Source organism: Ogataea polymorpha, assembly GCF_001664045.1.
Source record: "Ogataea polymorpha strain NCYC 495 leu1.1 chromosome Unknown OGAPOscaffold_5, whole genome shotgun sequence".
In the NCBI taxonomy this organism is placed as follows: Eukaryota; Fungi; Ascomycota; class Pichiomycetes; order Pichiales; family Pichiaceae; genus Ogataea; species Ogataea polymorpha.
The window spans coordinates 681,092-694,582 of NW_017264702.1; the positions used below are offsets into that span (position 1 = coordinate 681,092).

The 13,491-nt window shown below is 51.9% G+C and overlaps 8 protein-coding genes across 8 annotated transcripts; 4 read left to right on the plus strand and 4 right to left on the minus strand.

Annotated features, from left to right (window-relative positions):
* Positions 1–1,493: 1,493 nt before the first annotated feature.
* On the minus strand, positions 1,494–2,939 carry OGAPODRAFT_89277 (uncharacterized protein). Its single transcript, XM_018356931.1, has one exon. It carries the CDS (start codon positions 2,902–2,904, stop codon positions 1,522–1,524), a length of 1,383 nt encoding a protein of 460 aa, XP_018209966.1. The 5' UTR covers positions 2,905–2,939; the 3' UTR covers positions 1,494–1,521.
* Positions 2,940–3,181: 242 nt separating this feature from the next.
* Positions 3,182–4,481, plus strand: OGAPODRAFT_16876 (uncharacterized protein). Its single transcript, XM_018354724.1, has one exon. It carries the CDS (start codon positions 3,298–3,300, stop codon positions 4,459–4,461), a length of 1,164 nt encoding a protein of 387 aa, XP_018209967.1. The 5' UTR covers positions 3,182–3,297; the 3' UTR covers positions 4,462–4,481.
* A 44-nt stretch (positions 4,482–4,525) lies between these two features.
* OGAPODRAFT_94852 (uncharacterized protein) lies at positions 4,526–6,138 on the plus strand (the record flags this gene model as incomplete). The annotated part of the gene is made up of 2 exons (XM_018357633.1): positions 4,526–6,078; positions 6,114–6,138. The coding sequence occupies 2 exons, from the start codon at positions 4,526–4,528 to the stop codon at positions 6,136–6,138; spliced, it is 1,578 nt and encodes a 525-aa protein (XP_018209968.1).
* A 13-nt stretch (positions 6,139–6,151) lies between these two features.
* OGAPODRAFT_94853 (uncharacterized protein) lies at positions 6,152–8,034 on the minus strand. Its single transcript, XM_018357634.1, has one exon. The coding sequence runs from the start codon at positions 7,926–7,928 to the stop codon at positions 6,243–6,245; it is 1,686 nt and encodes a 561-aa protein (XP_018209969.1). The 5' UTR covers positions 7,929–8,034; the 3' UTR covers positions 6,152–6,242.
* A 184-nt stretch (positions 8,035–8,218) lies between these two features.
* OGAPODRAFT_101498 (uncharacterized protein) lies at positions 8,219–9,335 on the plus strand. Its single transcript, XM_018353049.1, has one exon. The coding sequence runs from the start codon at positions 8,232–8,234 to the stop codon at positions 9,282–9,284; it is 1,053 nt and encodes a 350-aa protein (XP_018209970.1). The 5' UTR covers positions 8,219–8,231; the 3' UTR covers positions 9,285–9,335.
* Positions 9,319–10,060, minus strand: OGAPODRAFT_77236 (uncharacterized protein; the record flags this gene model as incomplete). Its single annotated transcript, XM_018356301.1, has 1 exon — positions 9,319–10,060. The coding sequence occupies one exon, from the start codon at positions 10,058–10,060 to the stop codon at positions 9,338–9,340; it is 723 nt and encodes a 240-aa protein (XP_018209971.1). The 3' UTR covers positions 9,319–9,337.
* A 112-nt stretch (positions 10,061–10,172) lies between these two features.
* On the plus strand, positions 10,173–13,333 carry OGAPODRAFT_94856 (uncharacterized protein; the record flags this gene model as incomplete). The annotated part of the gene is made up of 1 exon (XM_018357635.1): positions 10,173–13,333. The coding sequence occupies one exon, from the start codon at positions 10,173–10,175 to the stop codon at positions 11,385–11,387; it is 1,215 nt and encodes a 404-aa protein (XP_018209972.1). The 3' UTR covers positions 11,388–13,333.
* On the minus strand, positions 12,230–13,234 carry OGAPODRAFT_24819 (uncharacterized protein; the record flags this gene model as incomplete). The annotated part of the gene is made up of 1 exon (XM_018355285.1): positions 12,230–13,234. One exon carries the CDS (start codon positions 13,232–13,234, stop codon positions 12,230–12,232), a length of 1,005 nt encoding a protein of 334 aa, XP_018209973.1.
* Positions 13,334–13,491: the final 158 nt, after the last annotated feature.

Consider the following 13,491-nt stretch of genomic DNA (forward strand, 5'->3'; position numbering starts at 1 on the left):
GCGGGCAAAGTCGTCGCTGGAAAAGAAACTGGCCTCCTTGGAAGAAAGCCAGACGAAAGGCGTTGGTGATGAGACGAGCTCGAAAGACGCTGTCATTGAGAGCCTTAAGAAGCAGATTGAAGACCTCAAACTTGGCTTTGAGAAAAATTTCAAGGATGTTGGCGAGGAAAATGGACAGTTACAGAAACGGATCAATAGTCTGAATAAGGAAAAGGCAGCTTTGGAGAAACAAATCAGCGAGCTTGCTGGGTTGAAAGAGCGGGAAGTACAGCTGAAGCTGGATTTGTCGAGTGCTCAGTCGTTGCTCACACGCAAGGATCGACTTTTGGACGAAAAAGAAAGTCGTCTGAAGTATTTGGAAGAAGAGAAAACTAAGCTGAATGACAGCGTGATAGAGCTCAAAGTGCAAGTGAGCGAGCTGAAGACAAGAATTAATTCTGACCTAGAAGCGAAGAACGCCGCACTAACGAAGAATGAGACGTTGCGCAAAGATTACAACGAACTTATGCTCCGTCTCAACAAAGTGAGCACGGAGAACAACAGGCTGATGAAGAACTACGAAGAAATTAAGGACCGCTACGAGGACCTGCAAAATTCGAAAATGAGCTCCTCTGACGAGGTCAAGACAATCAAACGGCGATGCGAGGAGCTCTCGATGCGCAATAGAGAATACGAGAGCCGGATGGAGGTGCTGCAGGAAGAGCTTTCAGAGGCTCGCTCTATGTTGCAGGAGCGCACTCGTGAAGCTGGAACTATTCGGAAACTACTTATCGAGACTGAAGACTCGCAAAATAGTAATCTGAAAGAGCTTAATGCCCGACTGGAAAAGCTTGCCGAAGAAAAAGAGGCGTTGGAGCGCGAGTCGACGTTGACTATGAAGAAGAAGCAGCGCGAGCTCGATGATCTCAAGAGCAATTTGGAAAGCATGCGGGACGAGCTGGACGCTCTTCGTCGCGACAAGACCTCAGTGGAGGCCAAGCTTTTAGAGCAGGAAAATGCTCTTCGTGACGTAGAGAACAGCGAGAAGCAGCGCGAGGAAAACACATCTGAGCGCGATTACAAGCTGTTGGAGTCGCTTCGCCAGACTCTGCAACAAAGCGAGGCCCAGATCCGGGACCTTGAGACGATTAATAGCAAGCTACGCAAGGCTAACGAGGAGACGTCGCAGAAACTGATGCGATTGAACAAAAAATACAAGCTGCTGTCGCAACAGTACCGAACGACCAGAGACAGAAGAGAGTCTGTGGCGAGCTTTGAGTCGGACAAATCGTCACCTGTTATGACCCGATCGACAAGTGATGGCGATCTTACATCAGAAAGCCAGCCGGACACGAAGGAGAAAATGGAATACGTCAAGAACGTGATTTTGGGATTTCTTGAACATAAGGAGCAGCGGGGGATTCTTCTTCCGGTGATCAAGACTCTGCTTTATTTAAATGACAGCGACGAAAAACGGCTTCTTAGTTCGCTCCCATGAAATTTATTGGCAATTTAATAAATTTAACAATTAAAATATGCAAACTATTTACATGGCATGCACTCTATATATTTTTTATCGTCCAGGTACGGCTGAAGCACCTTTGGGACTGCGATGGAGTGCGAATCTGGGTCATAATTATTTTCCACGATCGCCACCAGTAGACGCGGAACCGCACACGCAGTGCCGTTCAGTGTATGCACAAATCTAAGTTTATTGTTCTCTGTTCGGTAACGGGCATGGAGCCTTCTCGCCTGGTAGTCCAGACAGTTGGAAGTGGAGCTGACTTCACCCCAGGCGCCTCTCCCGGGCATGAAGACCTCGATATCAACTTTTTTGAATGCTGGGGCACCTAGGTCGTCGGCAGGCATGAGTAGCACTCTCGCCGGGAGTTCTAAACTTTTGATAAATTCTTTCTGGAATGCCACCAAACGGTCGAATTCCTTGCTGCTCTCTGAAAGCTGTCCTGCTGTCCAGGAAAACAGCTCCACCTTGGTGAATTCGTGCACACGGTACAGGCCGCGCGTGTCTCTTCCCGCTGCGCCAGCCTCTGCACGGAAACTGCGCGAGAGACCGACCATGCGACGGGGAAGGTCTCCGAACTTGTACTCTGTGTCGATGCTCAGCGCAGCAAGCGCGATCTCGGCCGTTCCTGTGAGACACAGGTTGTCGTGAGTGAGCTCGTACACCTGTCTTTCATTGTTGGTGTCCCGGGGTCTGAAACCGCACGCGTTGGTGACCTCTGTCTTAACTATGGAGGGCGGGAGCACCATTTGAAACCCGTTCTTTCTGGCCATTTTCAGTGAGTATTGAACAAGTGCCTGCTCCAGAAGCGCCATGTCGCCCATTAGGTAGTACCAGCCGCGGCCTGACACGTTGGAGGCCTGCGAAAATTCAACAAGCCCGGCGTTCTCCAGGATCGACTTGTGGTCGTATTTTTCGTCAGCAGCAGCGTCGATGTCGTGCGAGACGTTGATATATTCCAATAGGGTCTGCTGGCTGCCGACGGCGTCATCAATCAAGTTCGGTAGTTGATCTACCAGCTCCTCCATCTGCGTAACAAGACCTTTCTGGGTCTCTGCGCTCCGTTTCAGTAAAGGCTTGAGCTGAGCCAGTCTGTCGAGCACCGCCTGCTCGTCCACGGGCTGCCTTCCCATTTTGCTGTCCTTGATTCGCTGCTGCAACGTGTTAGCCTCGCGCTTGAGCTCGATTGCCTCTTTCCTCGCTTCCACATACTTCCCGTACAGGGCTGTGTATCCGTCCAAGGGGAACGGCACTTTTCTTCGACTGCAAATGTCGCGGAACAAGTGGACTCTCGAGTTGTAGTACTCCAGATCAAAGTCTGGCTTGCGCAGAGCGCCCAAAAAACGAACAGATCCCGCTAACCGGCGAACAGCGACGGGCGCTAGTCGTAGGCCCCTGCTCATAGTGACTCCACAAATAACTCAATAATATATCTGGCACGGAATTTTTAAAACAAAAAAGCGCGGCTCGAAAAAACATCCCACCCGCATGGCCGTGGCATAATATAGGGCTCCAACGCAACGCTCGGGTTCACACCGTTGCACATAAATACAGCCATGTGGCCTGCATTTGCTGTCATATAGAACGATTCTTCGATTATGGTAACGTTTTCGTTCTCGCTGCAAGACCCTCCTAATGAACATGCCATCTACTCACCACTGCAACCGCACATCAAAGCCATCCTCAAAATCCACTTCCACACGCCGATCCAGATCCAGACAATCAAGGCCTCTTTCAAGGGCAACATGATCACCAGCATAGTCGAAAGAACATACTCATACACAGACATCATCAACATGGACGGAACACACAGTATCCGGGAGGAACCGGACTCCCACACCATAGAAGGGTTCCACCCTCTGTTTAGCTACACAAAAACCGTCTCCGGAAACGTTGAGTACCCTGCAACGCTCGAGAAAGACTCGTTTTTGGAGCTGCCACTAGAGTTCCAGTTCCCTGTCGAACGGCAGCTACTCCCCTCGTCGTGCACCGCTCACGGCGAACCTGGCGTGGGCAAGGGTTCTATTTCGACGCAGTACATGATCGACGTCACCATCGTCCGTCCCGACGCAGACCCCATCACCGCCTCTTTGCCTATCCGCTTCCAGGCCGACTCGGATCCCACGTCCGGTCACGTGAGCAAAATTTGCTCGGAAACTTCACACATTTTCCCCGAGTGCGCCCGCAGATTGGTTCAGTGCGGCGGCGCCGTGGTGCAGACTCCGTTTGTGACAATGCCACGGTACTCGCTGAGGCTGCGCAGACTACTGCATCTCCACAGGTGGAACCCGCAGCTGGCCGCAGACGTGCTACTTAGTGCGCGGCTGTCTACGGTGGCACATCTGGGCTTTGACGCAAGCATCCAGAGTCTTGGGGAGCTAGTCGTGTACACGCCACAGACCCACGATTACACCATTAACGGTCTCTCTACGGGTGTGGGCGAGTTCCGCGTCCTTAACGTCAAGGCTACCGTTCTTTCGCAAATGCGACTCAGAATCGGCGAGACCGTTGTTGAGAACGCAGGGACTCCCGTGGAGCTGTTTAATGTTAGCTACAAACCGGAGACGGAGCCGCGTTTCGACGTGGCCGAGTTTGAAGAGCACAACGGCATGCTTTTTGGCCGGCTGCCCATGAGCAAGCTGCTGCCAGACGTCTCGTTGCTGGACGTGCTACGGGAACCGTTCATGCCCAACATTCAGATCGGCAGCTGTTTCAAGAACACCACACGCTTAATGTTTTCCCTGACGCTGTGCAACAACGGCATTCTCAAGAAACGCATCCACGAGCTCAAGTTCTACCACGATATTGTCTTGGGCCCTGTTGAGAAGCCAGCACCTGACTACAGCCTGATAGAGCACACACCCGCTCCCGCATATACGCCGCCGCAGCAGACACACGATTTGGTTCTGCTCACCGCTGAGGAGTCCAACTCGCTGGCTCCACCTGTATACTGTAGATAGAACGATAAATGTACTCCTTGCACCATAAAAAATCAGAGGGCCTAAATTTCTTTTATCGTTTTCAATGTCCAGAAGAAGGGCCAGACAGAATGGCGGCCAGGAAGAGTACCAAGTTCAGGGTCCTAGCAGCGCGCTGACGTCCTTCCTGCGGGAACAGGGTATCAGTGCGGAGGCCATCAGACAGCGGTACGAGGCAGGACTGCGCCGCCAGCAGGAGCAAGCGAGCAGTGGCGAGGAGGTGGAAAATGGCGAACCAGAGGAGTCTGACGAGGAGATCTTGGAGGGAGAGGATATTCCCGAGGACGTGAAGCTGATGCGGGAGCGCGCAAGGATCAAGCGTCGCCGTGCGCGCCGGGACCGCGAGCTGGACGACGAGGAGGACGAAGGAAAGAACTTCTGTATCGAGTGCGACCGCGAGTTTGTCATCTCTGTGTATTCGAAGCGCATGGAGAAGTACGGTCGCATCGGGTATTTGTGTCCGGAGTGCACGAGCAACGAGATAAAGCGGCAACGGATGGCGAAACGCAACGAGATCGAGGCGCGGAAACGACGCAAGAAGGTGGCGGCGGCGCTGCTGGACAAGCAGGAGTACAGAATCCCGTCGCTGCAGGACTGCTGCATCAATGTCATTTCCAAGAACATCGACCAAGTCGACCTTTTGGGTGACATCGGAGTGGTCAACATGAAAAAAATCAGTCGCATCTTGTCGAAGAACAGGTCGCTGGATAACCGCACCATGTCGCTTTTCCTGGACAGCAGCATGCGCGAGATTGAGTTCTGGGACTGCTCGAAGATCGACAGTTCGGCATTTGACAAGATACCGGCCTATTGCCCGAATGTCGAGAGACTGGTGCTGAACATGTGCGGACGGCTGCACAAGGATAATTTGAAATATTACGGCGAGAAGTTCACCAATCTGAAGTACCTGTACCTGAACGGCGCGTTCCTAATCAATGATCAGGCGTGGCAGGACTTCTTTGACAGCCCTGTTGGTAAAAACCTCAAAGGCATCCATATCAAGAACACGCACCGGTTCTCGCCCGACTCGCTCATTTCTCTCCTAGACAATTGCGGCAATAATCTCGAGGAACTCACGCTGAGCCGATTGGACGGTCTCACGTCCAAAAACGTCTACGACTTACTGCCTCACTACCTCCGAAAACTCAAACATCTCGAGATTTCATACCCAAACAAGGAAGAGCTGATCGATGACGAGCTACTCATCAACCTGTTGGGTGTGAACGGCGAGACGCTCGAGTCGCTCGTCCTTGATGGATGCACTGGACTCACGGACCAATTTCTCATCTCGGGAGTTAAGCCGTTCTGTCCTGCGCTCACCAAGCTGTCGCTAGTGCTGCTCGACCAGATCACCGATGTTGGCGTCAAGGAGCTGTTCACAGACTGGGACATGAACGGCGGGCTCATGGAGGTGAGTCTGGCACGTTGCATCGAGCTTGGCGATGAGTCCGTGTACGCTTTGTTAGAGCATTCGTGCCAGACTCTGGTGGAGTTGAACCTGAACTCTATAAAGAACCTCACGCGCAACTTCTTCAAGCAAATCGGCCGTCACCTGCGATTCCCGCTGCTGACCACGCTGGATATCGGCTTTGTGCGCTCGTGTGACGACTCTGCGCTCGCGATGCTGTCCAGAGTGGCTCCAAAATTGTCGGTTCTTGAGGTGTACGGAAATAATAGATGCACGCCTGCGGCCATCGTCAGAGACAACCTCAAAATTATCGGCCGCCAGAGCGACAGTATATAAACTTGTCTATAGTACACAGTTAGTTCTGTTCATCCATCTGTAGATACTTGACCGGCATGGCAGCACGCTCGACGTTGGTGAACCGAGGCATCTGTGCAGCGTCGCGCTGCGTCAAAATCGACGCGTCGAAATCGATAGGGTTGACCAGGCGCGGACGGTACTCTGAAACGACACCCGGGTGGCCGTTTTCCTTGATCAGCCGCTTGTTGACCGGGTCCTCGTCGCGGTTCGCGCTCAGCCTTGCCTTTAGAAAATGTTTCATGTGGGTCGAGGACTCGATGTCGGTCTCCAGAATGAGTCGGACGAGCTCGCGGTTCGGTTGCAGCTGGTCCAGACTGCCTGTTCTGAAGAGATGCTCGCGGAACTCGTCCAGCAGCAGGTTGATGCACGTCGTGGGCAGCTGACCATAGTATTTGACATGATTGACGATGTTGGCGAGGTTTCTGGTGTTTTTCTGGACAAGCTCAAACTTGAAGAAAAACGTCCAGAACGCAACAGAGCACCGAACAAGCTCTGTTTTAAAATGTGCAAATAGCACCTCGCGCGCAGCCTTGACGTTCTTGCGTCGCAGCCATTGTATTCGTGCCGCCTCCACCACCAAATTAGCAGCGTTCCACATGTTCAATACCGACCGCAGCTCGCCAAAGTCTGCGTCCAGCTCGTCCGTCGTCTTCTGCGTGTACACATCCAACAGCCTCAGCAGGTGTCGGAAAGTGTATTCATCACCCAGTCTCCCACACAGGTACTGAACATAGCGTGCAATAGGATAAGTCTCAGTAGGATGCGCAGCAATCATGCTGATGTATATCTGACGGGTCTTTTCGTAGTCTTCTAGCTTCTGTTCGTAGAACTTGGCATACATGTACCTTATGGCGGGCTGGTCGGCGCTGACAAAGATGTCACAGGCTTTGTTGAACAGAGACACAATGTACTCGGTGTCCTGGTCATTGCGAATTAGATAGCGCATATACTTCAGCCAGATGGTTTCGTACGAGCAAGTGGGCACCAGTGCCCGCTCGTAGAGGCTTTTGGTCTGCTCAATATCGCCCTTGGACTCCTCAAAATCCAGATACTTGATCCAGCGTGCCATGTCCTCGTCAGAAACAAGCAGCAGGTCGAAGTTCTGTTTAGTGAGCTGGCTTTCGAATTCCCATCTTTCTGTGACGCGTTCGTAACAAGAGGTGAATATCTTGTTGAAATAGGCGTCGCTGATTTCCTTCACTTGATCCGCATCAAGATCTTCTAGCATTTTGCTCGGAAAAGACGCTTCTATGAGAGAGTGCAATTTTTCAACTGGTATCAAGTCCTCGATTGTGAAATTAGACGTAATCTCATACAGAGACTCAAAGTAGCGCGCGTACTGATGCAGTGGATACTGCACCACCTCTAGGAGGATCTGAACGTATTCCAGAGCCGTGACTCCTGCATGTTTGGACTCCCAGTCGAGATACAGATCCCAGATAGGATGGGACAAAAACTGTCGTCCTACGTGCGCAACAGCCCGCTTAAACAGGCTGCGCACCTGTGGTTCATCTTTAAGGTTGTTTGATATCACAACATTGAGATAGTCGACCCACAGCTCGCAGGAACTGGGGAAGTTGGCGACTGCTTCTTCCAGAATGGCCACCGATCCGCCAAGGCCCTCGATCGAGTATTCAATGGCAACAAAACGTTTCCAAAACTCTGTCAGATACGGAAACCGCATAAGAAGCCCTCGAAAGTCGTCAGCGAGCAGCTGGCATAGCTGGGGGTTAGTCTTAAGCGTGTTCAACTGAGTGGCTACCAGGCCCTCGACATAGGACAGCAGCTCGCCCCAGAGCTGCGGATCCTTGTCATTTTCGGCCAGAGCGTGTCTCAAAGCTGCCCATTGGGGGAAATTGGCGAGCAAGTCGTCAGTATCTTGAGACAAGTCCATTTGTTTGTGTAAGGGTTAAAAAATTTTGCTATGGTGTAATGGTGGAATTTTTTTATTTGTATTAAATCAAGTGTAAGTGTTGTTGACTTGAGAATGCAAGTGATTTTCAAAGATTTCAAGAAGGAGAAGATCCCGTTGGAGGTGGAGCTGAGTGATTCAGTGCTGTCTGCCAAGGAAAAGCTTGCGTCTTTGAAAGAGTGCGAAGCGTCACAGGTGAAGTTTGTGTACTCGGGCAAAGTGCTTCAAGATGACAAGACGTTTGAGAACTTCAAGATCAAGGAAAACGACCAGGTGATATTTATGATTTCGAAACCCAAGAAGGCAGCTCCGGCGCCAGAGCCTGCTGCGAAAGAGCAGGCTAGCCCTGCTGGAGCAGCAGCCCCGGTGGCGGAAACAGCTCAGCCAGCGCAGGAGGGCTCCTCTGCGACGCCCGCTGCGTTCGATGCCTCCACGTTTGCATCCGGAAGCGTCAGGGAGACAGCAATCCAGAACATCATGGCAATGGGCTTCGAAAGACCTCAGGTGGAGCAGGCCCTCACGGCAGCTTTCAACAACCCAGATAGAGCAGTGGAATATTTACTTTCTGGTATTCCCCAGAGGACGGCCGAGCAACCGGCCGCGGTGCAGAGCGGAGAATCACAGACAGAGGACCAGCCCGCAGCGGAAGACACTAACGCCAGCCCTAACCCAGACAACCTGTTTGAGGCAGCTGCCGCGGCAGGATCCCAAGGACAGGACGTCGACCAGCAGCAGGAGGGCGACTTTATGGGCTCATTGCGAGAGATTTTGCAACAGCAGCCAGAGATGGCCGAAGCCGTTCTGCAGCAGCTGGCAGCCTCCAACCCGCAACTTGCCGAAATTGTGCAGTCAAATCCAGAGGCCTTTATGAGATACATAACTGACGGAGACCAGAACGCACTGGCCCAGGCTTTGGGGGTCCCTCCAGAATACATGGAAGGTGTCGAAGGAGAGGGAGAGCTTCCTGAAGGGGCTACCAGAATTCAGATTACTCAGGAAGAAAACGAGGCCATCAACAGACTTTGCGAGTTGGGCTTCGAAAGAGATCTTGTCATCCAGGTGTACTTTGCTTGCGACAAAAATGAGGAGATGACGGCCAATTTGCTCTTCAGCGACCACGCTGAATGATACATGTAATATGAAGCGGATATGTGGAATGCAGGCAGATTGTATTAGGCGAACTACAATTCCAGTTGGTCGAACGTAGAGATCATGGCCGCAGGCGCAGACTCCACTGGAGCATTGCCCGGTCTGACAACAATGTAGCTTTGCATGCCTGCCTCCAAAGCAGCGGCCACTTCCTTTGGGTTATCGCTTAGGAACAGGCACTCGTTGGGGCTCGAATTTATTTTTTCCGCAATCTTTGAGTAGCTACTGGTCTGGATTTTTGGGCCCGCGATGGTGGTGTCAAAATAGCCAGAAACCAGCTCATTGAGGTCTTTGCCGGGCGCAGATTCCGGCTCGTCAATGCTACGTACATACTGCAGCAACAGCTTCTGCGCCTGGACCGATCCGGACGAGTAGATGTACACCTTTTTGTCCTTATGTGTGCTCCAGGTGTACATGGCCTGTATGGCATCCTGGTACAATGGTGCTTTTATGGTTCCTTCGTGGTAGCCCTTGGCCCATACGAGGCCCTGGAGTTCCTTCAGCACAGAGTCTTTCACGTCGTTGTCTACCAGGGCCTTGATGTGGGTGTGCAGCAAGTCTCTTGAGGCGGTCTTATCCTGGGGAAATTTGAGCAGGATGGTCTTGATCGGGTCGGAAGAATCTTCCAGCAGCGGATACTGGTATTGGTCTAGCAAAGCAGGCAATTGTTGCAAAAAGTACGGAAAAAGCACATCCTTGACGAATGAGATGGGGCAAATTGTGCCCTCTATGTCTAGAATAATGTTTGACACCATGGGCAAAAAATTAATTTTTTTTTTTAATTTTATTATCCTTAGAGGACAGGTTTTCATAACCATCGTTCAATCCGGGGAAGATTTTTGGCAAAGAACGACTTTTTAAACGTACATGGACCCTCTACACGCGGCTGTGGTTGCGGAGGCAGCTGCGCGGGCCATTAAAAACTACGAGGACAGCGATGGGGTATGGCCGGAAAACCCTGGCGCACAGGGCCGTCACAATGGCGTAGGCAGCGCGCACAGCACCAAAGACGAGTCGCAGGAGAAATTTGTGCTTGATCCGGCCTTACAGCTCGAACTGGAGAAGTACGGCAAGCAGGAATCACACGATACGCACGAACTCGAGCACAAGAAGCAGGACGGACAGCTGTTTGCAACTAGCGTTTGTACACGGTGCAAGAAAGAGTTTACGCAGATGCTCGGTAAACATTATCGACTGTGTTCGCACTGTCGCGAGCTGCAACGGCAGCGGTCGCGCAGATGGCAGATGAGAACAAAGGAGAAACAGGGCGTGTGCAGACGGTGTGGCGTGGAAATCCCGCCTGAGCATGCGCAGTTCGTTCTGTGCGAGAACTGTAGAATGTCGCTGCGCTCAAGAAAGGCGAGCCGAGCCGCGCTGGGCAAGTGTGTGCATTGCTCGGGGCCGAACGATTCGATCGACGCGAAGTTCAAAGTGTGCTCGCGGTGTCGGCAGAACGACAAGATCCGCCGCTCGAACTTGGAAAAAATCGGGGCGTGCAACAGATGCGCAAAGCGGCTCAAGGAGTCCGACAGAGACCACAAAGTGTGCGAGAAGTGCCGCACCAAGAAAAAGCGCGGCCTCAGCGCCCCGTCGACGCCTAATAAACGCGTCGCTCTGGCCACAGAGCATCACAACGGATCCAAACATAGCGTACAACAGGCATCGGCAGAGGCTGTGGCAGCTGCAGTGCTTAATGGACAGCAGTCTGGACATGACCAGGACATCATGTTGCCCGATAACTTCCATAATTTGCCCCAAATCCACCACTCGCAACTGAATCAACAGCTGAACCAGCAGCTGCACCAGCAGCTGTCGCAGCTAGGGCAGGATCACTCCTCCTCCAACACAGACGAGGACGAGGGCGGGAACTCGTCTAACGGCGAAGACGTAGGCGGATCGCTCACGATTCCAAACCCAGATCGGATCTGTCTCAAGTGCGGCAATCATATACATATAGACGACCTCAGCTTCAACCCTGCGGCCAACATCTGTTCGAAGTGTCTCGAAAACGACGACGACCCAGAAACCACTGCCAACCTTTTCATGAACCCCGAGGGCGATGTCATTGGCAAGAATGCCTAGTCGATGTCCCTGGTGCACGGGTGTTTATGAACCGCTGTTGCGGGATAGGCTATGCTGCCCGCCAGTGAGATTATCTACCGTTTCTCCGTATAGACAGTGGGTATTGCACGGTCACACGCACGGCTAGCTGCCGTATGTATAAGTACAGGCCAGGGCACAAGAAAGACGTATTTGTAATACTAGGTTGCGCGTGGCACGACCAAACAGAACACAGATTCAAATAGATGACATGACATCAAATAAGTGTCTCGGGATTCGGCACCAAATGAGGAGCTCCAATTCTACGGGCAGGACCAAACGAAGACATAAGAAACAGTATTTTTTAGAGCAGAAAAACGCCTGGGCACATGATCCTTATCAGCGTTTTTTCGCGCAAAAATTAGGCGAGCCTCTGCCACCTGGCTGGCGAATTTCTGTGGATAACAAAAATACAAGATTCCGTCATGAATACCTGCCACTCACGACCCAGCGATCTATGCACCACCCATCAACTGGTCCACGAGCTGGAAGCGAGAATATCTATACCACCCCGGAAAAGTCGCCGTTGTCCAGTGGCTCCCAACGGTCGGTGCAGATGTCCGTAAGCACTGCCCGTTCTGATTGCTCCTGCTATCCGTCCCCCGACGACTCAGCAATAGCCACGGACGACTTGCCGAGACCTATCCCTATAAGCTCTCTTGTCAAACCTGAACCGCCTCTTGATCTTGCAGAGGTCAATCAATCCCACGTCAAGTACGTCGGCTATTCAGGCACCAACTTTGCACTGTTGAGCCGAGCGAAGAAAAAAAGGAAAGAATCCAAACTTAGAATCGACACTAGGGCAGCAGTCTCGTGAGAGATCATCAGTTGGGCGTTCTGAAAATGTTCGACGAAAACCGGATTTTTTTGCCAGCAGGACTGTTGTTCTCGTGCGCTGCAGGTTTGGACTTGGCTCCCAATTTTTTAGTCTTGCCTTTTTTAGACTTCGCCAGCTTTTTGACTACTCCTTTCTTCAAGGCGTCTGCAACCGTTGTCTCCTCATATTCGTCCTCATCGTCATCCTCACCCATGTGGCTGCTATCAACTGCGATTGCTTCATCTAGCCGCCGAATCATGTCTTCCATATCCAGATTGCCTGTTGCAAAATTTGGGCGCTGCTGCTTACCGTAAGGTGAGTCAAACAGTTGCTTTTGGGTTGCAAACTGGAGGTGCAAGGTAGGCTCTTCTTTTGCGAGATCTCGAGCGTTCGATTCTGGCCGCGACTCATATGAAGGTGTGGAGATTTTCGAAGCTAGAGGCGCAATCAGCGAGTCTCCCAGGTGCTGCTCCATTGATACTTTGGCCTCTGACTCCACGTACTGCTTCCGCATATAAGAGAATTGATGCCGCATCTTCTCATACTCCCGCTCTAATGTTGCCAGCTCTTTGCTGTCTGAGTCACGAGCTTTCTCTTCGTCTTTGAAGAAGTCGCCCGTCGAAACCATTTTCGGCAGTTTCGTGCCTGCAACGGCGTTGTTGCTGCGATTGGCGTCCACCACAGTTGTGCCATTGATGATGACGCCAGAGTCGGGGTTTCTGGCGTCCCAGATCCAGTACGCATGGCTCGATGCCGATGGTGGCTCGCGCTCTCTCAGATGGATATTGTAGAGCGGGTTGGAGGCCAATTCGGGAATTCGCTCGATGCACGTGCCCAGATAGTGGTCTCTGGCGGGCAGGTAGTTGCCAAAGGGGCATTTGTCGATCAAACATCTGAGGATATGGGCTCTGGAGGCACACAGACAGCTGAAATCCAGGTGGCTTTTGGCGCAGAGGTGTGCCTGGTCGTTGACACAGGATAGCGTGCATGCGGGAGGCATGGCCACCGCCATGGCTGCGCACGCTATCAATGAAAGAACGCTGGCGATATACATTGAAAGGTAAATAAGGGATTTATGACAAGGATTTTTTCTAGCGCTGAGGAAGTGGGCCCAAGGCTTATATAAGCTGGCTTAACAAAATAAATCCATCTTTTTATAGTGTGCTGTTATCCATTCACGTAGCGGCAGACAGGTCGCTTACGTCGTCAACCCATCCAATCATCGCCTGACAGTAACCAGTCTCACTAGAAGGAAATAAAGCCTTTTCT